The 26,958-nt window shown below is 43.4% G+C and overlaps 2 protein-coding genes across 3 annotated transcripts; both read left to right on the plus strand.

Moving 5' to 3' along the window:
* The first annotated feature begins 453 nt into the window (after positions 1 to 453).
* On the plus strand, positions 454 to 6,802 carry fbxo7 (F-box protein 7). Of its 2 annotated transcripts, none has more exons than XM_069671165.1 (11): positions 454 to 539; positions 1,608 to 1,730; positions 1,949 to 2,155; positions 2,656 to 2,692; positions 3,648 to 3,890; positions 4,004 to 4,145; positions 4,260 to 4,343; positions 4,439 to 4,534; positions 5,211 to 5,387; positions 5,479 to 5,519; positions 5,687 to 6,802. In XM_069671165.1, the coding sequence occupies exons 2-11, from the start codon at positions 1,609 to 1,611 to the stop codon at positions 5,993 to 5,995; spliced, it is 1,458 nt and encodes a 485-aa protein (XP_069527266.1). In that variant the 5' UTR covers positions 454 to 539; position 1,608; the 3' UTR covers positions 5,996 to 6,802. The 2 variants fall into 2 exon arrangements, with proteins under 2 accessions (XP_069527266.1, XP_069527267.1); XM_069671166.1 differs by having other exon boundaries at positions 1,949 to 2,146.
* A 2,245-nt stretch (positions 6,803 to 9,047) lies between these two features.
* On the plus strand, positions 9,048 to 26,547 carry kiaa0930. Its single transcript, XM_069671103.1, has 10 exons — positions 9,048 to 9,225; positions 17,435 to 17,583; positions 20,355 to 20,459; positions 20,574 to 20,651; positions 20,746 to 20,847; positions 21,914 to 22,054; positions 22,305 to 22,493; positions 24,365 to 24,524; positions 24,695 to 24,850; positions 26,051 to 26,547. Exons 1-10 carry the CDS (start codon positions 9,081 to 9,083, stop codon positions 26,089 to 26,091), a joined length of 1,266 nt encoding a protein of 421 aa, XP_069527204.1. The 5' UTR covers positions 9,048 to 9,080; the 3' UTR covers positions 26,092 to 26,547.
* The last annotated feature ends 411 nt before the right edge of the window (positions 26,548 to 26,958 follow it).

The raw sequence follows: 26,958 nt of genomic DNA on the forward strand, positions 1-26,958 counted from the left end.
GACTCAGGATTTTTTGCATTACACCGGAAAACAAAATGTCGTCCGTGAGATGCTCTCTACAGATAGAAAATTCATAGAGAAGTTTGTGTTTTGAGGTTCATGTAGATTCAATACGACTGAGTGTTGGCTGAAACTACACTACTCGCTTGCCGTAATTGTAGTCAAAGAAGTTAAACAGAAACGATCCAAGTATAGCCGGATGTTTGGCAAGAGACCTTCAAATTTAAAATAAAAAGACCAAAGCATCAGTTAAATACACTCCTTTATACAGTAGGTTTATGCCTTCTATGGAAGGGTTTGACAAATAATAAATAATAAAATAAACGTAAAAGCATGGATATTTTCAGGCTAACGTTTCAAATACACTAACAAGACATTTTCACATTTTATTTTGAAAATCCTAACAAGATAAAACGGACATAGATGATAAACTGTGCTAGCTTTGACGCCGCTGTCATGCTGGTCTTGTCTGTGTTTACAGTTGGATTTATCAGAGAAGTGTAATAAAACAACCAGGATATAAACACCGTTTTCATCATGTAAGTGTCTTTTCTATTCAACTTTATAACTCTGACTGCTTTAATCACTTAGACGTTGGTTAAATAAACCAGTTAACAAGCTTGTTAGCATGAAGTTAACTAGCAAGCTTCAGTGTTACGCAGCAACTTAAAAAGCTGGCTAACGTTCAGAGAAACGAAAACGAAACATGACATTTCTTCTTTAATAACAAGCCCTATTTTATTGCAGACCTGTGCGATATTTCTTTAATCTATTTTTGTCTTATTTCATTTCAGAGGATTTAACTCTGTTTTATCCATGTGAATGTGTCTTCTAAACTCTTGTTTTGTAACGTTAGTTAACGGAACATTTTAAATATCTGAAAAAGCAACTAATTACAGTCTAATTGTAATGCTAACACAAAGCTGCAGTATACTGCAGTATACTAACAGCGCCATGACTCATCACTAATTCAAGTATGGACATTTCAGATTGAATTTTGTACCATTTTCAGCAAAAATTTCATCAGGAAAATGAGCAAATTAAAGACTAATGCAGTTTGTTTTTTCTGGCAGAATAACTTTGTACATACTAGTAGACAATTAGACGATATATATGGCAGATTATTTTTATTCAGGTAGTTGTAGTTCATGAGGAGAAACACCGAGAAGGCAGTCTGCTTCGAAGAGTGTCATCTTTCCACCAAACTCTATTCATTTTTTTATCAAATTTTAGTGAATCGTGTCGCACTGTTTTGAGCTGTGGTGCTAAAGGCATTTAGTTTGTGTTGTTGGGACAAGGTATAATAACAGGTACAACACGTATGTGCACGCTCCTGTGAAATGAAAGCAGCAGTTCAGAAGGAAATGCACAAATGTCAGAACATGTTCTTTTGTAGGAGGAATCTACCAACCAAACTCCATTCACTTTTTGCCATTTTCTGTTAACAGTTAACCTGCTACAAATAAAGACCTGGTTCAGTTCGTTCAAACAGAAGTATAATATCACATAATGCTCATGATGCTATATGGCTGTTTGTTGTCAAGGCTCCTGCGTTCCATTAAAGTGAAATCTTTTGTTGTGAAAACATTTGTTTGTCGTCTCTCCAGTATGAAGCTGCGGGTTCGGATCCAGCGTCAGACCAGCAGAGTGGAGTTACCAGGAGAAGAACCCAGTTTAACAGAGCTCACAGATCACATCAAGGAGACGCTTCTGTCCTCTCTCGGTCTCAGGTCAGACACACCCACAGACTGTTTTTAAAGATGTGCCTGTAAATAACAAGAACTCAATGGACAGTAAAGCATCAAACCTGTTTTAACTGAACTAAAATGTTGTTGGTATAACTGCTTGTTATTGATGGTTGTTATTAAAATGGTGTTCTGCAGTGAAGAGTCCTGTCGCAGCACATTGACACGTCGTCATGAATCAGTGTTTTGTGTTTCTCTCTCAGCGCAGACACAGAGTTCAGTTTGTCTCTGAACGGCTCTGAGCTTCTGTCAGACACCGGACAGACTCTGTCCTCCTGCGGCATCGTGTCCGGAGATTTGATCTGCGTCCTCCTGCCCGAGTCTGCAGCCGCTGACTCTACCAACAACACCACCTCTGCAGACTCCACCCACACGACCACCAGCAGCACAGAGAACCAAAGGCAAGGGCCGTATGTCCTGTTTTTATTCTTCCCATGATCTTTTGTATTTTTATACATGTATACAAAGAAAGTATGACCCGTGTCTCATCTCCTCTGAGGCTCCGCTCAGACTGCAGGTGAATCAGAGCTTTGAGACAGACTGTTATCGGCTGGTGCAGATATCTCTGTTCTCGTAGCAGGAAGGATTCGGATGCACAAAAACCAGATTTGGCCCGACAGTCTGAAAAAGTTCTGACTGTGAGAAGTTCTGTTGCTTTCCGCCCTCACAGATAAACGTGTGTTGGGAGGACGGAGGATAAAACAGCTGATGCACCTCATTAAACATGAGTGATTGTTGGAACCAAAGAATCTCTGTTGAGATAACTTTCACTCTGTCCTGTCGCAGCAGGGAGCGCCGGGAGAAATATCTGTCTGATAAAGTTTGAGTGTAACTTTATTTCTGGTCTCTGGTCCTCTGAGGACACGGCTAACAAAAGTCTGACCGAAAACGTTTCTTCTTTTTATGACAGAAACACCGGACAGACGTCCGCCATGACATCCCGCCAGGTGAGTGAAAATGCTTCGTCCTGTTAATTAAAGTAAAACACCACAGTGTAAAAAAAACAAAGTCCAGGCTGAAACTGATGGAAAAGTTTTGAGAGTCAAACAAACTGTCAGTTTGAACTGGATGATTTGATGATATATTTTTATACCAGTTAAACACGAAGCATGTGAATAAATACTCAGATTGTTTGATGACACTTTTTAAAAAATGAGCATCTTTCCACCAAACTCCGACGTTTCTCCAAATCTAATGGAAATCAGTTTGATGCTAAAAACCGACCAGGACTCAGCCTGTTCTGTGTGTGATCATGATGAAGATATATTATCACGCATGCTTTAACAGTTCTGCTGCACAGTGTGTCACCAGAACATTCAGAGCTAAAGTGGTTGGCCCGCGTACAGGTGAATAATGAGCTGCATGTTGGACTCAACCTGTTTGGACCTGTAACTCTGAACTCAGCAGCTTTTAGTGAAGCGAAACGTGCTGATGAACGAAGCTGATTCAGAAGCTGATGATCGGTAACATCATCGTTCTGATGTCCAGAGGGTCTCAGATGTTGTCCTGGTAGATCATTATTATTATTATTATTATTATTATTATTATTATTAGTGATCCATCATGTTTCCTCTAAAACATCAAGAAAAACATCCCATACATTTATACATGAAGCTGGGTTCATCTTGAGTCCCTGACCCCTCCCCTCTCTCTGGTCTGTGTGACTCTCAATGGGAGCATCAGTGACTAAATGAACATCATGCTGTGTTGAAGGAGACTTGAAACTAGAGACTGAGACCATCAACTCATTAGGAACATGTTTACTGAGGGAATACATCAGGAGAGGAGGAGGAGCATTTGTATAGTCAGACCTCTTTTTACAACCAGTGCAGTCGCCCCCTGCTGGACATTATAAAGAAGACACATCTGGCTTCATTGGTTTAACATCTCTTTAACTAACAGCCCGGCAGCAGCAGCAGCAGCAGCGTCCCTGCAGACCCGGCAAACCCTGAGGGGGCCGGTGAGGTTTTGTCCTCCGGTCCTTCGTCCTCCAGCTGGGAGCCGATGCTCTGCAGCGAGGCAGAGGAGGGTCAGGCTCCTCTCTCCCTCGAGCTCCTCTTTCACTCGGCCCAAACTACGAGTCCCAGCGACGCCGTCATGGTGGCCGGGAACCAGCTGATGATCGAGACTGGGTTTGTTCCTCAGGTGAGACTTCAGGGTGCAGCACACCCTGCAGACTTCAGGGAGGCTCCTCAGTGCAGTTCTAAATATGAGTGTGTGTACTGATCCTGTGTGTGTGTGTGTGTGTGTGTGTTCAGGGCAGTGAGCTGAAGCCAGGTGAGATGCCTGCAGGGTGGAGGTCAGCAGGTGTTTACAGACTGCAGTACTCCCACCCGCTGTGTGAGAACAGCCTGGTCACGGTGGTGTCTGTGTGTATGGGCCCCGTGCTCGTCATCAACGGTAAGTTCCTCAGACAGCAGCTTCACAGATTCAGCTCTGAGTGACTTCATGGAAAAGTCTTCTTCTGCTCATGTTCACATCTGAATGTTCAGCCCTCTGTTTGTTCTCCTGCAGCGACTCTGAAGGTGAACGAATCTGTCGACACGATCCCCAAACTGAGTCTGAACCCCAGCAGCTACGTCACTGACCAGTGTCCAGGTACGCCTCTGATTGGTCCATAAGACACCATCACAGCTTGTGTGATATAATAATGTAATAATGTTAATAATAATGTTGATGTGACGTCTGTTCAGGAGAGAGTGCAGCTGCAGCGTACAGAGATCTGAAGAAACTGTCGCGGATCTTTAAAGACCAGCTGGCGTACCCGCTGATCGCTGCAGCCAGAGACGGTAGAGACACACACACACACACACACACACGCACACACGCACACGCACACACACACACACACACACACGCACAGAGGCCTTTTCAGTTTAAACACATTATTGTTCTTATTATAGGTTTATTAACATTTGACTGTTGATCATTATTATCTTCGTGGTAGTTTTGGTGTGTATTTTTATCTAGGAAGCATCTGTTACTCTGTCCAATCAGGAGCAGTTAGCTATGTAAACAGGAAGTCACTGTAGCATCACAAGCTAGCAGAACTTCCAAACACATTACATATATTTGTAAATGTGTTTGTGCATGTGTTTTATTTTGTAATTAGTGTTCACACAGTTTATAATGAGGGGGAAACATCTGCGTCTGCTAAGCTAACTCGCTAACGTCTACTAGCTTAAAATCTGGCTCAGATATTAGCATGCTAGCATCAGCTTTGTTGTAGCTACACAACAGTTACACCTGGCAGTTATCATCTGTTTATCACCTTGTTTTTATTTTGTGAAGATAAAACCGTTTAAAAAAAGAGTAAACACTGACGTTAGCACTAGGCTACGCTAACAGCTGCTGCACCAGACTCTTGGGGGACAAACTAGCTTTTATACAGCAGTGAATAAAATCAACAATAAATACAGTGAGGTTTGGTTGCGTGACCTCCCTCTGTCTCTGGTTGTCTCCCAGCGATGTCTCTGCCCGTGGCCTTCGGGCTGGCCGCTCTCCCTCCTGAGCTCCTCCTCAGAGTCCTCAGACTGCTGGACGTCTCCTCTGTGCTCAGACTGTCCTCAGTCTGCAGACACTTCAGCATCGCCACCACAGACTCAACACTGTGGAGGCACCTGTACCGCCGAGACTTCACAGGTGAGGCTACATCTATCTCCAACTTTAGCTGTCTTTATGGGTAATGTAGTTAATCAATGACTAAATAAATAACGTCTCTGTTTTGGTTCAGATTCGGATCCCAACCGATCCCGAGACACCAACTGGAAAATGGTGAGCAGCAAACACGAACATCAAACACGACTTACATTTACTGTAAATAACAACAACAACAACTTGTCGTGACGTCAGGTTCAGGTTTGACCAAACATTCACCTGTTCGTCCTCTGAACAGACATAAAGTTACACATGTAACTGTGATGCATTTCTTCCGTCTCCAGCTCTACAAACGTTCCCACAAACATCGCTCTGACCTCCGCCGTGTGCCTCTCCATCGCTCCCTCCCTCCTCTCCCCTGGAACCCTCCGGACATCTTCCAACCCATGCCCCTCCCCCTCCCCCATCCGCTGCCCGGCATCATCGGGGGCGATTACGACCAGAGACCGAACCTCCCCCGCGACTTCCTCCCCGGACCTCGCTTTGACCCCATCAACCCGCTCCGAGACCTCCAGAGACGGCCTCAGAGCGACTTCCGGCGAGTCCGACCTCCGGGGGGGCGACCTGCAGACGTGCGACGAGGGTTCATCTGATCAAAGATTCTTCTTCTGCAAAAATAAAAGTCAGATTTCAAAGAGACGAGTGTTTTTTTATGTAAAGAGAAGAAGACGGTGTGTTCAAGGTAAACTGGGAGTAAAAACTGTCCAGTACAACAGATGCTGCAGAATAGGTGGAGCCAGAGCCACAGAGAAACAGATGTGACCTGGAGAGAGTGATGTGATGTTCACACTGTTCTAATTAAACTGACACAAAGCTTTACTCAGACAGTTTCAGCTACAGTCATTTACATCCTGTGTAAATACCTGCAGGTGAGAGGAGGCAGCTCTGTTAGGAGACTCTTCATTCACACATTCACCTGAACGATCTCATCTTTACGTCCTGTTTCACGAGCGAGACGTCAGAATCTAAAGTTTTATCTAGTTTGAGCTTCAGTTTATTTTCTGCTGTCGTTTTCTATAATTCAGATGTGGTTAATTAAATAACTACATTCAGCACAGCACACCTGGGGTTGGTCACCTGGGGCGTCTTTGCAGGTTAATCAGTCTGCTGCTTATTTCAGTCTCAGCACTCACCTGTATGGAAGCCCACTGAGGCCAAGAGGGGAGTAATTATAGCAAGTTTAGTAAGTACAAATAAAAAAGACTTAACGCTTCATAATGTGGACTCTTTATCATAAGTCTTTTTTTTTCTTGTTTAAACGACAAATGTGATGATTGTCTCAGAATGATGAAGAAGCTTCATGCTGTCTGCTCTGACAGCTGCAACAATCTGCAAAAGGAGTTTTAACTTAGCAATCTGACGTCAAGACTTCTGTAGATTAAAAACTTAATAACATTTAACTGAGTTTGTGTGTTTTTTAATACCTTTTTCATTTAGCCTTAGTTTGTGTTTCTGTCGGCTATATTTTATTCTGCAGTCTAAGCACGAGAGGTCTAAACTGCAACTAGATTGTTAAATAAAAGTTAAAAATTACAATAATTTTGATTGTTGAAGCCAAAGTTGAGCTTTTATCTCTCTCTATTAAATCAGTATTTTTAAAGAGAAACCAAAATAGTGTCACAAACTCCCGGGGTACAAATTCAGGGGTTTACCTGCATATTTGGCTTCATCAATAATTTAATTATTGATTAATTTAATAATTTTTTTTGAGTTAATAAATCTAATTTAAAAAGTTAAACATATGTCACACTGTCATAATTCACCATCATTGTGAGCTCTAGTATGCACTCTTACTACGACCGAAGGTTTAAATTATGATTCTTATTTCCTTATTTGATCATCCTTAAACAATAAATCAGCTTTGACTCAAATACACGCAAAATAAGCGGCAGATCTTATTATTTTGTTTATTTAAATGGGCTTTGGGTCTTTACAACATTTAATCCTGAGTTAAACACATTAAACACATAAGAATATCGTGTCTGCTGCCGAAAGAGACCAACATCATCATCTTATAACGAAAAAATAAAGTGGAACTCCACGTTTTTGTTTCCACTGTTTCCTTAATGCATCCACGTTCAGGAGCTCGTGAGACAATGACGTCATCTTTTGTCCCGAAACAAAGGGTGCACTCGTTTTGTACACCCCGTCTCACGGTCGAGGAGGTCCCGTTTTTGCCGGTGCAACCCCGGTGTAAAGAAGAATTCTGTTACCCATCAGTTCCTGTGACAGCTTTAGACTGTGCTACCGCTACATATATTATTTGCACAGTTAAATTATGTTGTTGTTTTAAGGCACACAAATATTAAGGGTTTGTTTTCAGCGTCACAAAACATAACGGGTCACAGTTATCGTTGTAACACCTGTTCCAGTTGACAAAGGATGTAAACGCTCCGTCATAAATGTACTACACAGGTAAATACAGCAATATTAAAATGTAATGTGCCTCATACAAAGCACTGGAACTCTTTTGTAACGTTCCTGGATACATTTTAATAATTACGTTTCCAAGTTAAATAGCCATTTAATGTACTAAGTTGCAGCTAACGTTAAAATTAGCCTGAACCGTAGTAAGCTAGCTGTTTAGTCGACGCTAATAGAAACTTAAACTTTTTCATACTTCAACTACTACTACGCTAATATGTTTGCTCCTTCCCTTCGCCAGCCGGGCGGGGACTCTCCCGCTTGTTCCTACCGCCTAACTGCATGCTATCAGGGGTGCGTCTGGTTCATGACCCGCTAACCCCCGGAGAACAACAGACCCACCTTCATTTCGAGTGTGTTGGATGAATATTAACACTTTATTTGAATAAATAACATAATTTCTTGCTCCATCACATATTTGAAAAAGTTGGTAATCTTTTATATCAAGAATTCTTATATTCATCATGGACACTAAAAAACAATATTATTAGATAAAAGAGATAAGACAAAAATCTTTTTTCCCCTCTTAGGTCAAAATCATGAAGTTTTTTGTCAAAATGTATCAAGTATTTTTATATTTATCATGTATATTTTTTAAGTTATTATAGTAATACTTTGGAAGATTAAGCCCCTGTAGCCACATTTTCAGATGCTACCGGTGTGTCAAAAATATTCATCATACGCATTGTTATAGATTATCATGACTTATGAGATAATAAGTCAAAAATGTAACTCTTAATATATTTTAAAAAATACAGTTTATTTATTCTGTTATTCATTAATTGTTTTACACCTTAACATGGTTTACTTAATTTGATTAAACTGTATTACTATGGGGTCAATTAGTATTTAAATAGGATGATTTCCGGGTCCTGTCACCGAATGATCCGGGTGACAGAACTCGCTGTAACACCTGTCAGCGCTCATTGTATTTAGGTGTTCTGTCTCTTTAAAAGCCTCGTGTTGTTACAGGAAGTGTGAGGGGTGTTTCCAGCTGATCTGCACAACAGAAGGACCAGAGTCCCCCTCAGCAGCCCGACCTACCTGCCTCTTTCTCCGGTACCACAGCAGAGGAGACCGGTACCTGCCCCCGGCAGGTCTGCACCGCCGCATTGACAGCCTCTTCCTCGGGATAATTTCAGGTCTCCCCCCTCCTCCCCTCCATACTCTGCGGTTCTTTAGCCGCCTGCTAGCTGCCGTGAACCGGTGCCGTCGGTAGCTGTTAGCCCGGACTGTCATGATCCCAGCTCGGAGATGGCGTCCTTCCCCGGTTTGTGTAAGGCTGTCGGGCCCGCGGAGGAGGAGAACGGAGAGCAGGACGGGTCCCTGCAGCAGATGCTGAAGGCCATCGCCGACGAGAGGAACCGACTGAACATCCGACAGGAGATCAGCGGGCTGGGTGAGCGGATCAGTCCGTCTTTTATTAATACAGTGTGGCCCTCAGAGTGCTGGTGGTCTCTATAGTAATATCAATTATGTATATTTGCACACAACAGGCTTCTTAATTCAACATTTCAGGATTATGTCTTTGTTATGGGGCCTGTGATGAGGACAACAGAGCTCCAGGTTTACTTTATATCAGCTGTTCTGTGGTACCAGAACAAATACCACACAGTATAAATACTCTGTTACACTCAGAAGTCCTGCAGTGAACACGTTTCTACTGTAAAGTATGTAAATCAAATCAGAAAAAATAAGTTCAGAGAAGAAAAAAGAGTTTAAGTTTTTTAAAATAGAAAAATGTTGCTTATAACCATTCTACCATAATAACAGATATCTTTAGATCATTCTCTCATTCAACATTGTTTCAGTGTTTCCCTCTGAAAAGTAAAAATATGTATAAAATACTTACAAAATATAAATTCTGCTAAAGTCTTATCGCTTAATAGAAATAGTTTTTAATGTTTCTGTACTAATTAAATAAAACAAGTTAAACATGCTGATCGGTGATATAAGAGGTTTATAGTTGTTTTATTCAACTTTTGGCACAGCCAGGCTAGCTGTTTCCCCCCGTTTACAGTCTTTATGCTAAGCTAGGCTAACTAAAGTTCTGACGCTGGTGTTCACAGTCTGTCAGGTTAGTTTGACTCAAAAAACAAACACATTTAAAGTGCACTCATTGAGCTCACAGTGGAGATACAGTCTGTCAGCTGGGACGCCCTGATAAGTTATCTGCAGCCCGAACACTCAGCACAGAGTATTTAAAGTATATGTTGACTGACACTTCAGTTTATATGCACTGTGACACAGCTAAGAGCTACTAACATGTCAGTTTTAACACTGGTAAAGAAAGGATAGATGCACTGATGAAAGACTCCTGAGGATGCTCCTTTAAATATCAAATTGAGTTGAATCTTTTTTTGGTCAAAATCTTTATTTATACTTATTTATCAGTTTTTTCCTTCTACTTTTTTATCATTTATTTAGAAAAAGAAAAATGGCAGCTCAAAGATAAGAAAACAAATGTAAAGAAAAGTGTGAGTGTAGCTGAGTTTACTTTGCACTAACTTCTCTGTTAACTGTAACGAGTCCTGATCACAGCTGACAGAACGCTGCAGTCGTGCAGGTCAGCGTCCTGCAGCTTCGCTCTGCTGCGTCTCTTCCTGTGTGTCTGGTTCCTGGTCTGGAGAGCAGATCGGATCAGATCCCGGATCAGATCCCGGATCAGATCGGCACACGGTCTCGGTGCTGCTTGTTTTTGTGGCTCGTTCGTCCTGATGCAGAAATCAATAGAGCTCTGTTCACAGCCATGACTTCATCATCACAGCCGCTGTTTATCAGCAGACACTTCAGCTGCAGGGAGAGAGGAGAGTGCTTCAGTTAGTTATTCTCCTGTGTAAATAATAAATACCAATGTGTTAATAACCTAATATATAAGTATTGATCTGTTCCTCAGAACAGCTGTTAGTCCCTTTGTATCTTACAGCTGTATTCCTTCAGAGAGTGACCGACCACTTTCATACAGCAAACTTTTACTAACGTTTTATTCAAATGAAACGCCTCCGAATGAACCAGGTTAGTGCTGCATTCATCAGAACGTCCTCATGGTTTGTAAAGACATGCAGGTCCTTCTGTTGGGTTTGTTATTATACGTATGAACAATATTTCCTTAAATTTCTGTTTTTTAATGAAGTTCGTAACTGATTTGATTGATCACATGTTCCGTGTTATGCAGAAAACCTGTCTGATTTATAAAAACCAGATTTTCTTCTCTGTCAGGTCCGTCATTTTAATATCATCTTTAGTGCAGTAACATTCTTATTAATGGAATAAATCGGGGGTGGGCAACCCTGCTCCTGGAGAGCCACCCTCCTGCATGTTTCAGGATTCTCTAACACACCTGATTCCAATGTTTCATCCCCTGAGACGCTTCAGCTGGTTGATAACGAGCAGATCATTCGAATCAGGTGTGTTAGAGTGCAGAGAAACCTAAAACATGCAGGAGGGTAGCTCTCCAGGAGCAGGGTTACCCCCCCACGGACTATATGATCTATAAAATCTAAGAAATATAACAAAGAGAACAAAGAAATAATAAACACAAAGAATCTTCGCAGCTCCTCTGGAGCTTCTGATGATCTCACTCGAGCTTCATCAGCAGGTTACCAAGATGTTTTCTGATCACTTTAAAGACTTTTTCTTTCTCTGTGGTTAAAGACCTGAGGGTCAGGGAAACGTACGGGTTCAGGTATCAGGTGTTCTGGAGCTTTGAGGTCATCGTGTGAAGATTTATATGATGAGTCCTCAGAGCATTCACTGAACACCTGACCATAACAACATGTATCTACCTGTCTGTAGAGGGTTGAGGTGCCTCAGCTTCCTGTGATCACTCAGGTGTGCTTCTGCTGCTCGTCTGTGTCCTTGGTTGGTCCTCTGCAGGCTGCTCACTGTGAGTCACATCTGACAGCATCAACAGTGACTCAGGTCTTTAATAAACCGTTGTGCTGCTTTGTTACAACTTTTATTTTGGTAGTCTGGTTCCTGTCAGTTATAGTAATGTTGTACTAGTTCCTGTTTATACTTAATGACAGACAGTTTAACCAGCTCTTAGATACTAACTCGTTTTATTCGTCTCTGTTGTTTGAATCTGAATGACGTCCTGGAACGTCGGGAGCTGGTCGGCTCTCCTCCGGCCTTCAGTTCAAACAGGAGTCAGGCGCAGGGACGAACATGACTGATTCAGGTTTAATTACCTCCCAACACACCAGCGTATCCCTCCACTGTTGGAGCCGGATCTATAAATACACTGACATCAGTGGAGAGTATCCAGAGAGAATAGATCTGCAGATCGATGGATAGGAGCAGGTCGCTCGCTCGTCTGCGCGGTGTGATGGTGTTACTGTACGGTAAAAATAGCCGCCTGTGAGTCACTGTGACGGACAGCAGTGATTACACACCTGCTGAATGTTTAATACAGTCTGACTCAGACTCACCTGAGCCACAGTAAAGCTTTTATATGAGCAGGTTACATGTGGTCCGTCACTGTTCACTACATCAGTACAGTAAGATGTGTGTGTGTGTGTGTGTGTGTGTGTGACCTCAGACAGACGGAGGCCTCAGCAGGACGTCGCCCATCTGTTTACATTGTTCAGGCTGTTTAAGAGCTCAGAGAGGAAGTGAACTGTAAGGTGAAGAAGCAGGTTGTAGATGTTGTAAATCTCAAACACAGACGATGAGAGGAGAAGAAGATGGTGCACAGAGAATAACTAAATAAAGTTAGGATGTATAGATGACAGAAGGCGGCGCCCGGGTGGGTAAAAGATCTGATAGAAAATGCAGTTAAATAATAAAAATGTAAATGAAACGTCAGCGAACGCAGACGGCCGGATGTCACGGCTCGGCCTCTGATTTGATTCCAAAGATCGACGTGCCACCAGAGGAGTCAAACCGCAGATTTGTCCAAAAACACTCCAACTTTAGAGTCCGGATAAAACAAAGCTCGTCGTTATCGAGAACACTTTAGATGAGTTGTGTCTTTAAGTTACTTGAATTCTCTCAGGTTAAATAATCGGAGTTTCTGGATGTTCCAGAGCTCGACTGTGAGCGAAACGAGGCCGATCACTTCCTGTCTTTGTTGAACTCTTACTTTGACGCACCGTTCTGCCGTTCTGATTTTAGATGCTTTTATTGTGAAGGACTTCAGTGGTGCTCTGTGAATATATCTTAAATGTTTACACACTGACTGAATGACTGTCTCGTTCACTTACCAACATATTTACTTAGTTGTTTACTTACTGACTTGTTTATTTATGTACTGACTGACTAACTTACTTGTTAACTTCATAACATGTGTACTTACTCACTGACTCGTTTACTTACTCACTAACATATGTACTTACTGACTTGTATACTTACTTACATACTTGTTTACTTCCTAACATATTGACTTACTTCCTGGTTTGTTGATTTATTTACTGACTTATTTACCGACTGACTCGTCACATCATGTGACGTTACGGCCGGACTGTAGACGACGTTACAGCTTTGGCAGCAGCAGACGATAACGTCTCCATGACGGGATCTGTGATTGAGTGAACAGTCGGATTGTTCCAGAAGGAACGCGTCACCTTCTGAGTGAAGGACTCTGCAGCGAGACTTTTATTGCACTTTTTATAATCGCAAAGATGACTTAATTAATTAAGTATAAACCCGCGCTCTGCTGTAGTTTGCTCGTTGTGTGTCGGACCGGTTGCAGATCTGAAACACACCGCTGTGTGACAGCACAGAAAGTCATGTAGCTCTGGATGATCCACATCATGTCAGCGCGCTGCACTCTGAGCTGCAGAGAGGACAGGAAGTGTTCGGTGTGACGGAAGGATTAGTCGGCTCTGCCATGAGGGAACCGGCTGTGGGATCCTGCAGGAACTCTGATCCGTCTGACGTCTCCAAGATAAATCCTGTCGGCTGACCTGCTGCTCGTCATCGGTTCCACCGCTTCAACTCACACCGTCACACGGAACACAAATCACATGAGCCATTCATTCATTCATTCGTTCACCCTGAACACATGACAGAGAGGACAGAAGGTCACATGAGTGTCAGTCACCTTACAGCAGCAGCAGGAACCCAGGTAACATGATCAGAATAAGTGAGGAGGTTCTAGAGGTCAAAGGTTCTTTACTTTGTTATCAGGTAGTTTCTCAAAATATAAAAAAAAACACTTTTTACTTCTGTTGTGAAAGTTTTACTCAAGAAGAAAGCAAATGTTAAAGACGAGTGAAAACAGGTTCTAACGGTCCGTTAGGAGGTTCTCTAACTCTAAGGAACTCGAGGAGGGTCCACGACCTTTGGTGGTTTCACTGATCAGTCAGTGGGTTCTTGGTTCCTTTAGGAGAGGGAGTTCTACAGGTCTTTACAAGCTCTGGATTGTCACAAGGGAGGTTCTAGAGGTCCTCCGGTGGTTCTAGTGGTCATTGAGTGGGCTCTATGGTTCCTTTAGGTGGTTCTATCTCTCCTGTAGAAAGGTTCTTGTGGGCACTGATTGCAGGTTGCAGTGGTCTGTAAGGGAGGAGGTTCTGGGTGTGTTGTTGGGGGTTCCTGGAGGTTGTGATCGTTGAAGGTTGTAAAGGTCATTTTAGGGATCATTGAGGACGGGTCATTAAAGACGTCCTTCAGGTGGTTCTAGTGATCCAGTATTTGAGGTGGTTGTTGTGGTCACTGAGGAGGTGTGAGGGGTCAGTCAGGCGGTTCTCGTAGGCCCTGATATATGAAAGATTCTTTTATTAAAACTCCTTTGATGTTTTTGAAGCGACCTGTCAGACGTCCATCTCTCCCATCATCATCGAAACATGAAAGATTTGAGATGGAGTTTAATCTTCTGTTTCTGATCTTTATTATAGTGACACAAAAGTCCTGTGAGTTAACCTTTAACCTCGGTGCCTCCGTCACCACTGAAGTGTCTGTTGATCCATGCATCCACCCATCCGTCCATCCGTTGGTTCATCCTTTCATCCAGGTCACCGGAGCTTTGACAGAGCATCAGTGATGTCCCACCGAGCGTTATGTAACCGTCATGAAAGATACAACCAGCCTGAGCGTGGCCGATGATGTTTCTCCCCGCTGCCGGCAGCCATGGATTCGGGGTGATTCGGCTCACTGTCTTCAGACGATGAGTGATAGCTCGCCGGCTTCAGACCACAGTTGATGTATTTTTAAAATGAGATACGCAGCTAAAAATAGAGACAGACTTTTATGAACGTCTGGGAGGCTGCTGCAGAACTTTGCTCTGCTTCACTCTGGAAGAACACCAGGAGATGAGCAGGATGCCAGCTACACACAGCTTAATAAAGACCTACATAAAGACAGACGACCGTGGTGGTGGTGGTCGTAGTAACCCATTGAGTTCGTTGACCAACTGAATCGTCTCAGCCTCGATATTCTGTTGGTATAAACATTTTATTTTCCAATGTTACAGTTACAACAGTTCAGTCAGACTCGGATACCACCCGAGGACAAAGGGAGGGTTACAGTCATGATGTCTCTCTCCGTCTCAGTGAACACAAACCAGTCCAATAAGATGTGACCCAAAGCTGAGTGAGGGGTTCTCCTCTGCCTGTGACGGTGTTTCCAGTTACCGTAACGATGTGATGTTCGGTGACGGCTTCACACTTCTGGAAGCTTCTCCAGCTCGGTTTGCCAGCAGGTTGTGTTCACTGACTCACCTCTGTCTGAAAAGAACATCTCTGCAGCCAAACCTGACTGGACGGGGGCCAGAGGTCGCTCTCTCTCTACAGTCAGAGCCGTGGTCGTTGGCTGCCGGCCTGAACTCGGAGCTGATGTGTTGCAGCAGCCGGACGAGATGTTCACACGGCTGATGAGCGTTTGATGGAAAGTCTCCAGTTTCAGTTGTGTAATTGGAATCAGATGAAATAATCCTCTGGAGAGCAGGAGTCTCTTTCAAATCTGTCTGACAGAATTTAATATTTCATGAGGAAAAAACGAGTTTAGTGCTGATGAGTCTTTGTCAGGATTACTCATCAGAATCTGATTTAAATAGTTGCCCTCTTTGTCCGGAGGTTTTGACCACAGGGCAAATATTGGAATATAACTGGATGGAGGAAAGTGTCTGAGTCTGACGGGTATAAGAAGCCAAGTTGATCCGACATACGGAGACAAAGTCAGGCCAAAAGATAAAGCATTGATGATCATTTATTCTTTAATGAAAGTGTTAAAAGTTATATTAGATCAATGTAACTTCTTGTTTTCTTCGAGGCTCTAAGTTTAATGCACAGTTCCCAGAATCAGCTGGCTGTATGTAAACAAGAAGTGTTCTGCTGTCATGAGTGAGTGAGTTTGCTGAGAGCTACCTGTCTCTATTTTTACCCATAGTTGATCATTTTCCGTCACAGTCGGCATCAGAAGAAGCCGAATCAGCTATAAGCAGCCAGTGTTTGCAAAGCATCCATGAATGTGCAGAGGCCGACCGCTGGATCACTGTGAAACTGAAGAAACGTAAAGACGTGATGGTTCTCAGGTTCTGCAGTCGTACGGCGTGTTCTCCTCATGTGATGTCTAAGTGGATTAATGGAAAGTTATTCTGCACGTACATCAGATAAAATGATCGTCTAAGAGAGTGTGAAACTGAATCTAACAATACGAACATGATGTCTGTGTGTTCAGGTTTTAATGAGTTATCGCTCTGAGCACGAGCGCGATTTCTGGTGCAAATTACAGCCTGTTATTCAAAAAGTCAATCATAAAGAAAATGAACACAAAAGAACGTTTTCTTATTTACTCATAACTCGGGACGTAACTGTGGAATTAATTTTTTTAAGTTAGTATTTTATTTTTGGCAGCCGCAGGCTTCCATACTTTGACACATTCAGGATCACTGTGGTTTTAACAGTTTGAGTTTTTATGTTTCAGCACGATGACCTTCTGTTACAGCTCAGGTGTTTCCATAATTAAATCACAGCCTGAACTGATCAATGCTAACAAGGTTCCTCCCGACCGTCCAACGTTAGATTAAGATAATCTCATTTCTGCCTGTGAAATTAAATCAGATGCCAATACACCATCTTTGTTTCCATGACAGAGCCTTCTTTTATCTGCTCATAGAGAAGCTTCAACCCGCTACTTTTACATCTTATTTCCATCCAAAGTAAAAATATAATATTCAGTGATTCACGTCTTTTGTGCTCATTATTTCTGAGCTTCTGTTCGCAGCTCTGATAAAGTAAAGTCTGAAAAAGTCAATTAACCCCGACACGGTGCAGATAATCCTAAAGAAGGCAATCGGAGTGTAAAGAAATGTACGTACTGTCCGAACGTCTTTAATATGTTTAACTCTGAGAGCTCGGGACGAAAGATAATCCAGAAATGAGACGTTAAAGCGACGACAAGGAGAACTTTTATTCTGAAAAAACAGCAGGAAGTCCCACAGGAGTTTGTTTGGGTGACGGCGTCTAAAATAAATCATAACATTAAAGGAGAAGTTTGTGATCTCTTTTTCCATGTTTGGAAGTCAGAATCGCATTTTTCCGATTATTCCAACAGCACTTGAATGCAGCAGTAAAGCATGACCGTGAGACGAGATGGTGGAGACGTTTATAATTCAGGCTGTCGCTGTGTTTTAATAGTGAAATTAACGTTATTGTTTGTGTGTGTTTCAGGTTGTTTTAAGGATGACCGCATCGTGTTCTGGACCTGGATGTTCTCCACATACTTCATGGAGAAGTGGGCTCCTCGACAGGACGACATGCTGTTCTACGTCCGCAGGAAGCTCGCCTACGTCAGCGCCGAAAACACCGAGGGGAAAAAGGTGAGGAGCGTTTATCATTCAAGGACATCACAGGACGTTAATCCCATTGTTACTTAATAAATCCTTAATTTTTCTTTTTAGGAGATTTTAGAGAAATAAAGGATATTAAAATATGACTGAAAAAGCCTTAAATTGACCTTTTATTATTCCTCTTTATTTCACACCTCACATTAAGGTGAACATCGCGGATGCCTTCAAGTAATTCAGAACATCTCAAGGTTTTAATTTTTTATGTGTCCTTCAAAGCTTCAGTCAAAGAAAAACAAACGTTGGAAAGGTGTGAGGTGTGACAGGTGTGGTAACTCTTTGTATGTTAAATGTGTTGAGATTAATTTTACCTCCAAAATAAATGAAATCTCAAATTTGCCCTGAGATTGAAGATGAAGTGAAAAACTGTTGCTAAAGTATTAAAAGCCTCAAAGATGAAGTCATTAATTTACACCACATGGTGGGGTTCCTAAATCAACCTGATTATTGTTCAAAGAAAATAAAACGTCCGCTTTAAATATTGTAATTGATTTGCATTGTACAGTGCAGGTTATTAATCACGTGTATATTGGCCTTAATATTAAATAAACATAAACATAAAAAGATAACGGTTTGATAAAAAGATGATTTCTTTTTAATTCACTTAAATCTGTCCCCAGTGACACTGTGAGTTACAGTCAGTGTCCAAAACGTTTGAATGAAACATCTTCAGCTCAGAGTCGATCAGAGTTCAGAAACAGAGACGTTCAATGTGACGCTAAAATATGCGACTTCACGACCGTCTGCTGACGCCTTCGTCTGCTGCAGGAGGGCCGAGGGAACTGATCTCGTTCAGAGACAGTTATCAGGAGATCCTCTGGTTATTGATGTTCACTTTATCCAGTCCGGCTCCGACAGTTACCGGAGGACGTTAGAGGGATCCTTGTGATGTTACCGGACGTGAAAAGAACGTTTCTTTAACACGTTTCTGCAGCTCTGCAGGACGTTACACTTCCTCATCAGTCGGGTTAAACTGGTTTCATGTTGCCGCTGAGGTTTCTGACTTCTATCAGAAAGATATCTCACATTAGATTTAGTCATTACCCACGCTGACTCCACATGAGAAGCTGTTTATTGTTAACATTATGTTTTACCTTTCTGCCACAGTGAAACATCATCAGCAGTCAGTCTGACATTTTGTTCTCCTCGTCGTGATGAGACGACACAAAGGCCAAACATAATGACGCCCTGTGAGACTGACGGCTCAGACGGCTGAAGTCCTCACTCACATATCAGCCGGCGTTTCTAAGGCACAGTCCGGCTTCAGCAGGAACAGACACACTTTGTAGAACCTGCTGATGTACATGTTTCTCTCTTCTGTGTTCGGGTTTGTTGACGCGTATTCGTTTATGTTTACAACCTTTAAAAGTATGAAAGTGAACCAACAGTCGATTGTTTATAATAACAGAGCGAACTCGCCGTCTGTCCGCTGCTCGTTATGATTACATTCTCTGAACACTCGTCTAGACGGACGCTCTGTCGGCCTCTGTTGTACTTTGTTCTACATCACTTTCCATCCCCTGGTTGCCATGGTAACACATCATTGTTCTGCATCCAGGTGGGGTTAAAAGCTCCCATCTTCATCACCATCATCATCATCATCCCTCTGTCTCCTTGTACAGAGAAACAGCTGACTGTGTGCGTGTGTGTGTTTCTGTCTGTCTGTGTGTCGGTCTGTGTGTCTGTGTGTGCGCGCGTGTGTGTGTGTGTGTGTGTGTGTGTGTGTGTGTGTGTGTGCTCCTGAGGACCGGCGTGGCATCACAGTGATGTTATTACTCTCCGTCTCAGGACTCTGTGGCTCCGACAGCAGCAGTGAAACAGGAGTAATAATCTTGTCACTCTGTAACTTTAATATTTAATGTGTTCATATCTGTCAGACACACACGTCCGTGTGCTGGCTTTAAAGCGTGAATGAAACATGTCCTCATGTTAGATGTTTGGACCTGTCACACCTCCACAGCGTGTTGTGTCTCTGCTGCAGCTGACTCCACATCAGACCCTCCTGCTTCAACAGGAACAGCAGCTTTAAGTGAAACTGCTGATTGTGCTGAAAGGCAGGAAACAAATGGAGGTTTGATGTGTCTTCCCTGTGAGGGACGGGCACTTCCTGTCCAGGCTTACATTGTTCTGCTTTGTGGCCACAGTAAAACCAGATCACTGACCTTCAGCTCATGAGACGGGAAACCCTGAAACCATCACAACTGTCTGACTGTGAGATCTCTGCTGCACACTCTGGATACAGATGATGGCTGCGCCCGCTCCGGGGGGGTTAGGCTTTAAATAATTACAACGAGAGGAGGAGGAGACGCGTCGGCCATCTTTGATACAGTCTATGGTTCATGCTTCAACCACAGAATTTGATTGGACGTGTAATTAATCAATAACAGGGAGAACTTTGTCATTATTGGTTATTTTGTGAGGCGAGAGCCACAAACTGCTTCCTGCTCGTTTGTTGTGCTGAAGTCGTGTTCGCACTGAGCTCAGAGGCTCTTCTTTAACGTTGCAGCCGCTGTGGAACAAAAGCACCTGGGATACAGAGCTGATACCTGCATCCTCCTGATGTTGTCATAGAAACAGATCAATAAGGAGAGATTCTTCACATAATGGACTCTGTTGTGGCTGACGTGCTGCAGCTCCCCGTTTGCTCTGACTTTAAACGGATGTGACGGGAAGTCTCCAGAGCCCTGGTCCCTTCACACCTGACCTGAGGCCGACCTGTGATCAGTGCGTCTGCTGTGTTTCAGGTGGAGGTGGAGGTTTACAGGAGAGACTCCAAGAAGCTGCCCGGCCTCGGAGACCCAGACATCGACTGGGAGGAGAGCGTCTACCTGAACCTCATCCTGCAGAAGGTGAACATCCGTCACACTGAGAGCTACAGCTTTAACTAGTCTGTCAGTGGAGATTTACTAAAGCATGTTTGTACGCTGCTGCCTAACATCACCTCTAACTTGTCCTCCTTCCAGCTGGACTACGTGGTGACGTGTGCGGTCTGCACGCGCTCAGACGCAGGAGATATCCACATCCACAAGAAGAAGTGTCAGGTAGGACCGCACGCCACTCTGCTGCTGTCCAATTAACTGGATTCAGGCGTCGTTAATCTCAGCGGGTTAATGAAGTGGTTCTTTATTCACTCAGGAAGTGTTCGCGTCTCCCAGCAAACACGCCATGGACAGCAAAGGAGAGGAGTCCAAGATGAGCTACCCCAACATCTTCTTCATGATCGACAACTTCGAGGAGGTGACTGACAGTAGGACTTACTTTAACCCTTCATGAGCTGAACTGCAGACTCATAAATAACTAAAGTAACTAAACAAAACTGAAGTACATTAACTCGTGTACTCGTTCTTTACTCTGTTGGACTTCATAGTTAACCTTCTCTACACACGATGGACAGATGTTGTACTTTTTACCTCACAACATTTATGAGGTTACTTTTGTTACTTTGCAGATTGATCATATATGATGTTAATAACATATTAATTATGATATAATACTGAAATATAAGCTACAAAGCAGTTAAAATTAGCTCCACAACTATCTTGTAATTAAAGGACCAATAACAAGATGTTGCATACTTAAATCTGTGATGTTGGTGTGCCTCAGGGCTCCATACTCGGTCCTCTGCACCTAATTTGCATTGATTTTCTATTGATGCACTCGCACAGTGTATTTGTACACGATGATAGTTCTATTTTTACTTGAGTAAAGATCTGAATACTTTGCTTTGTAGATATTTGAAGCGCGGTGTCCTGACATTAACGATATATGAGACGCCGGCTTCAGCTGGTTAACAGAAGGGAACAAAAACAGCCCGCGGATAAAAAATGTGATTATTAAAAACAAACGGACTGAGCAAGTTGTAAAAGTTAATGTGTGGAAAAAAGCTGTTTCCCTTCAGACATGAAGCCGTTCCTCTGAGCCGTCAGCATCCTCTGCAGCTAACGGTGCTTTGCTCCTGGTTGGTGAGCAACACGAGTCGATGCGGACGGTGTAATGAAGTGTGACTCGGCGCTTTTTCACTCCATTTAAAAACAAGCTCCGGCTCTAACACCTCATTTTATAGGTTTTCAGGAGCGAAAAAACATCAGATCACAGCGACTTCTCTCCTGGGAGGAAATCAATGAGCAGTTTTTGGTGCTCAGAAGCGAGAAATAACTGCTTACTGTGTTCTCAGCCAAACAGCTCCATGCCAGCTGAAACGGCTAGCAGCCTTTTCTGAGTCTCTGCTCCTGAAGCCAAAAGAAACAAAGACAGACGAGGGACGCTTCTGCAGGTAAAGTAATGCATGTTATTTGTCGTGTAGGTGTTCAGTGACATGACGGTGGGCGAGGGGGAGATGGTGTGTGTGGAGCTGGTGGCGAGTGACAAAAGCAACACCTTCCAGGGGGTCATCTTCCAGGGCTCGATCCGCTACGAGGCCCTGAAGAAGGTCTACGACAACCGGGTGAGACGCTGCAACCTGCAGGGGATGTGTGAGCTGAAGACGGCGTGCTAACATGCTCGCTATGTTTACCAACCTGATAATGCTAATGCTTTTATTTCCACACTGAGGGTCTTAATGTGTGTGTGTGTGTGTGTGTGTGTGTGTGTGTGTGTGTGTGTGAGTGTGTGTGTGTGTGTGTGTGTGAATATGTGTGTGTGTGTGTGTGTGTGTGTGTGTGTGTGTGTGTGTGTGTGTCCGGTGTGCGGTTCAGGTGAGCGTTGCAGCTAAGATGGCCCAGCGGATGTCTTTTGGCTTCTACAAGTACAACAACATGGAGTTTGTGAGGATGAAGGGTCCGCAGGGCAAAGGTCACGCTGAGATGGCCGTCAGCAGGGTGCCGACAGGCGACACCTCCCCCTGTGGCACCGAGGAGGACCAGGTGTCACCCATGCACGAGCGGGTGAGGACACACACGATGTAAAGTCGATGCAGTTGTGGGTGAAAGTACATTTACTTTCTTCTGCTTTCTACTTCTGCTCCTCTGAATATCAAAGGGACTGATTCTCCTTTCTGCTCCACTATTTGTTTATAACTTTACTAACGGGGCAGAACGAGGTTAAAACCATCAGCTGTGTCTGAACTCGGAGGCTGCAGCCTTCGAAGGACACGACCTACAGAGGATGAATCATTTGTCACCTGTGTAAACCTCGAAGGCTGAACTGAGACGTCTGCGTCACCAGCTGTCCCCGCCCTTACCCTTGTGTCACCAAACGCTGCTCCTGTTGCCTAGCAACAGGTAGCTAGCTGGCTAACTAGCTAACATAACTAACGTCACGTAACTTGAGGATAATTTGTTTCAAGGTTTTTTTTCTCACGTGTATCTCGAGCTATTCGACTGAGCTGAAACCAAAATCGTTGACAGTGTGCTCCTCGGCCGCTGAATCGGGACACAGCTATCGTACAGTAGTTGAGCTAGCTTTAGCAGCTAACAGAGCTTGTGCTAATAAAATAAAATGCTACATTTTGTTACAAACAATATTATTATGAACAATGTGTGTCAACGAGGACACAAATCATCTTTAGCTGTTTTCAGTGTTTTAAGAAGTTATAAAAAACAGGAAAGCAGACATAAAACACTGAATCATTAAATCTGTCAGGAAAGTCTTTAGTTAATGTTCAGCCTGCTTAAAGTTTAACACAAATATAACTGAAGACAAACCTCCAGTTTGCAGAGGAACGTGCATGAACTTGTATTATGTTTGTTTTATTAAAAACATCTTGTTAAGTATTTAAAGAAATCTACACGTCTGTCTTCTGGCAGCCAGGAGAGGATCTTTCAGAGCAGGAACTCAAACATTTCATCAGTTTTTAAAGTGAACTGAAGTTGATTTCACTTCCTCCTGAGAAAGCGAGCAGGAAGCGTTCAGCTCAGCAGCTCCGAGTCGACTGCGAGCAGCTCGAAGCTTCAATGAGCTCCGTACAAAGACACGAAATCAGGTCGTGATCAATAATAAATGCTGCAGGATGGATCATGAATCATTCATCACCAGACCTCTGGATGTGTCTCACAGACGTCTGATGGATTCTCGGAGGTCACCATGAAATGACACTTTGCTTTATTTACGAATAAAAACCTTCACATGAGACGTGAGAAGCCGCTGACGGGATTCAGTCTGCTTCTGTGACAGCGGACGAGAGCTGATGTTGGAGGCCGAGGACATCACCGTGTTTAGCTCTGACCAACTTTAGCTGTTAGCACAGTTAGCTTCTGCTGTGTGTTCTTCACGTCTCCTGGAACAAACTGTCAGATGTGACGATACGACCCTGAGGGGATGAAACAACGTGCCCCAGATTTACTGTGTGAGCTATTTCTAGCTGCACCACACGCTAGCTTTAGCACAGGGCTAACGTGTCAAACACAGCGTTTCTCTTCTGTGCAGAAACAATCTGACAAAATAACTTCTCAGAGTTTGAGAACATAAAGAGTGCAGTTTAGTTTTTACAGCTGAAGTTATAAACAGTTTTTTTGATATCGCCCCCTGCTGTTGGACATAAAACCTGTGTGACGACGTGCCTCATTATAACCTGTATCTCCCTGCAGGAGTCGTCTCTCAGACGTCCTGTCTCTGCTAGCATAAAGCTAAAGCTATGTCACATGATGCATGATTACATGACGCAGTGTTTTCACTGGACAGGAAGGGGGAGGAGAAAAGTGAGTAATCAGTGATGTAGATGTAGCGGAGGAGAAGTAGAAAGAATGAAATAGAAGTAAATGTACTTTATTTAATAGAGAATAAATATGAAGTAGTTTAATTTGTCGTCGTCCTGCAGGTGACGTCGTTCAGCACACCTCCGACTCCAGAGAGGAACCGGCCCTCCTTCTTCTCTCCGTCGCTCAGACGCAAAGTGCCCCGAAACCGAAACGCAGAGATGAAGAAGTCTCACTCGGCCAACGACAGCGAGGAGTTCTTCAGGGAGGAGGACGACGAAGGTACGGAGGAACTCGGGCTGGTCTCACTGGTTTTATCAGGAGGTCTCTCTGAGCAGATAAATCACCATGACTGTAATGATCAGGGCAGCCTGTAGGGGGCGCTGGCAGGACGAATGAAGACGTGTCTGATATCAGTTTAGACTAACTAAAGTCTGATCTCTGTGCCTCAGATCTTCACACGGCCACAAACCTGCGCTCTCGCTCTCTGTCGGGCACCGGGCGCTCTCTGGTCGGATCCTGGCTCAAACTGAACCGGACTGAAGAGTACTTCCTGCTCTACTCTCACCTGACCTACGTCACGCTGCCGCTGCACCGCATCACCGCAGGTCAGGGGTCACACACAGACTGTTCAGACATCCAGACTCCTAACATACTCATGTTTTAATGGGCCTGTAAAGTCTACCAGGACGTCCTGCGACATTTAGGACTCAGCATGCTTTTTTAGCTCTTCTTACCCACAATCCTCTGCAGCAGAGGTCACATGGACTCACTGCAGCAGTGAGCTCAGCGACAATATTCAAAGTGTGCGTTGTGACTGTAACCGAGCCAGAGGGTCAAAGGTCACGGTGCGGTGTTATGATGAAGTAATGTCTCCTAGTTGTCAGTCACTCCTGAGGGCTGCAGTAAGATCTGAGCGTGAGCAGACAACTGAGCATGTGCAGACGACTTACTGAGTCACACGTCTGACGGCTCGTTCTGTTTGCATCTCGTCCTCGTACTCAGTAAATTCATGACGTGGTCAGGTAGGTAGTTACTTAGTATGTTAGGTAATCACCTGGTAAACCACTCACTGTAGTCAGCTAGTTACCTACTGATGTAGTTTCTTACTTTGTCGGCCAGCTGGTTACTAGTTTAGTTTAGTGCGTGATATGTTAGTTTGTTATAGTTTGTGTCGATGCTTCTGTTTCACTCTCAGGGAAACGAAGCTGAGGTCAGTTCAGCAGCTAGTTACAGTTAGTCAGGCAGCTAGTTACTTATGTAGTCTGTTAAGTTAGTCAGCTACTAACCAGTCACATGTGTAGTAATTTAATTACTTGGTGTTTTAGACTGTCAGTTAATCACTATAATCTCATTATGTTAGTTAATTAATCAGTAAGTTAGTTATTTTGTTGGTTAATGCAGAAAGTAAACAGTAACTTATTTAGTTAGTGTCCAATGTAGTGTGTTAATTAGTCACTTAGTTACTTAGTATGTGGGTTAATTACATAGTAAGTCAGTTACTTTAATCAGTCAGTTATTAACCAGTTACTTGTTAAGTTAATGACCTCGTTTGTTCGGCGCTTACTAGGTCAGATAAATATTAAATACGTCCGTTTATTAATGAATCAGTTAGTTAGTTAGTTACTGTTTCACTGTTTAGTTACTTATTTGGTGTGTTAGTCAGCAAGTTTGTTAGTTAATTAACTGAATTAGTTTCCTGTTTAAAAGGTCAGTCAGTGAGTTACTAGTTAGTTATAGTTGGTTAATAACTAGTCACCTAGTTAAGCTCTCTGACTCTCCCTCTCTGTGTTTCCCCGCTGCCTCAGACATCCTGGAGGTGAGGCAGAAGCCCATCCTGATGACATAGCAGAGCCCGACTCTCTCAGAGCATCACTACAAAGTGCCTCCTGCATCAGGCCACAGCAGCAGCGCCCCCCGGTGTCCACACTGAGAACAACAACCAAACCCCGAGTCAGAGGAGACGAACACGACAAACAAACCAGCCATTCGAGAAGTGCCTCTTCTTCTTTTCAGTTCCCGCTGCGTCCCAGGTCGTCTCCACGGGATCACATGACCTCAGTGTGCGAAGGCATTGGCTGAACTCTGACCCGGAAGGAGAAGGAGGAAGTGACGAATGTGTGTTTCCTGTAAATATCCTGCTGCTTTACTCACTGAGACGCCTTTGACTGAAGGTTCTGCTTTTAACGACACGTTCTGTTTCTGTTCGTGGACCTCGTGGAGTTTTTTATTTTAATATATCTACGATGCCGGATGTGAAAGGGATTCTGCGTCTGACATGTTCCAAATAAAAGTGTTTTTTTTATCGAGAGGAAACCGTTCACTCTTTTAACCAGGCGGGGTCAGAGCTTTTATCTCTACCACAGGAAATACACCAGTCAACTCGTGGACAGATTGATTTCCAAGTTACTCATTTAGTCTCAAAAATCTTCATGTTTGGTTATTTTGTCCGAATAATCGGCTCCAATAACAACAAGAAGTACATTTAAACACCTTTTATAAAGCAGGTATTTAACTTGAACGTTGCTTTGCTAACAGGTGAACACATTAAATCACTGTTTTCTACATGGTTCAGATTGTGTCACAATAATAAATATAAAAGATTAAATGCTAAGCTAATGTGGCACAAACAGAGGAAGGGACCTGAAGAAGCGTCTCATGTTTCGTTGAAGCGACCCCGCCCTGCAGTGTGACATGAGCTGACCCGCGTGGCGAC

The sequence above is a fragment of the Semicossyphus pulcher genome, unplaced genomic scaffold (assembly GCF_022749685.1).
Source record: "Semicossyphus pulcher isolate SPU_LCO1_2020_fin unplaced genomic scaffold, fSemPul1.0.p SCAF_20, whole genome shotgun sequence".
NCBI classification, from domain to species: domain Eukaryota; kingdom Metazoa; phylum Chordata; class Actinopteri; order Labriformes; family Labridae; genus Semicossyphus; species Semicossyphus pulcher.

Bases quoted from the DNA above. Each gene is read 5' to 3' on its own strand.
- fbxo7 (XM_069671165.1), top strand. From the start codon at position 1,609: ATGAAGCTGCGGGTTCGGATCCAGCGTCAGACCAGCAGAGTGGAGTTA. The intron at 1,731-1,948 runs GTCAGACACACC...TTTCTCTCTCAG, and splicing joins CTGTCCTCTCTCGGTCTCAG to CGCAGACACAGAGTTCAGTT. The intron at 5,388-5,478 runs GTGAGGCTACAT...GTTTTGGTTCAG, and splicing joins GTACCGCCGAGACTTCACAG to ATTCGGATCCCAACCGATCC.
- kiaa0930 (XM_069671103.1), top strand. From the start codon at position 9,081: ATGGCGTCCTTCCCCGGTTTGTGTAAGGCTGTCGGGCCCGCGGAGGAG. The intron at 20,460-20,573 runs GTGAACATCCGT...TCCTCCTTCCAG, and splicing joins TGAACCTCATCCTGCAGAAG to CTGGACTACGTGGTGACGTG. The intron at 20,848-21,913 runs GTGACTGACAGT...TTTGTCGTGTAG, and splicing joins TGATCGACAACTTCGAGGAG to GTGTTCAGTGACATGACGGT.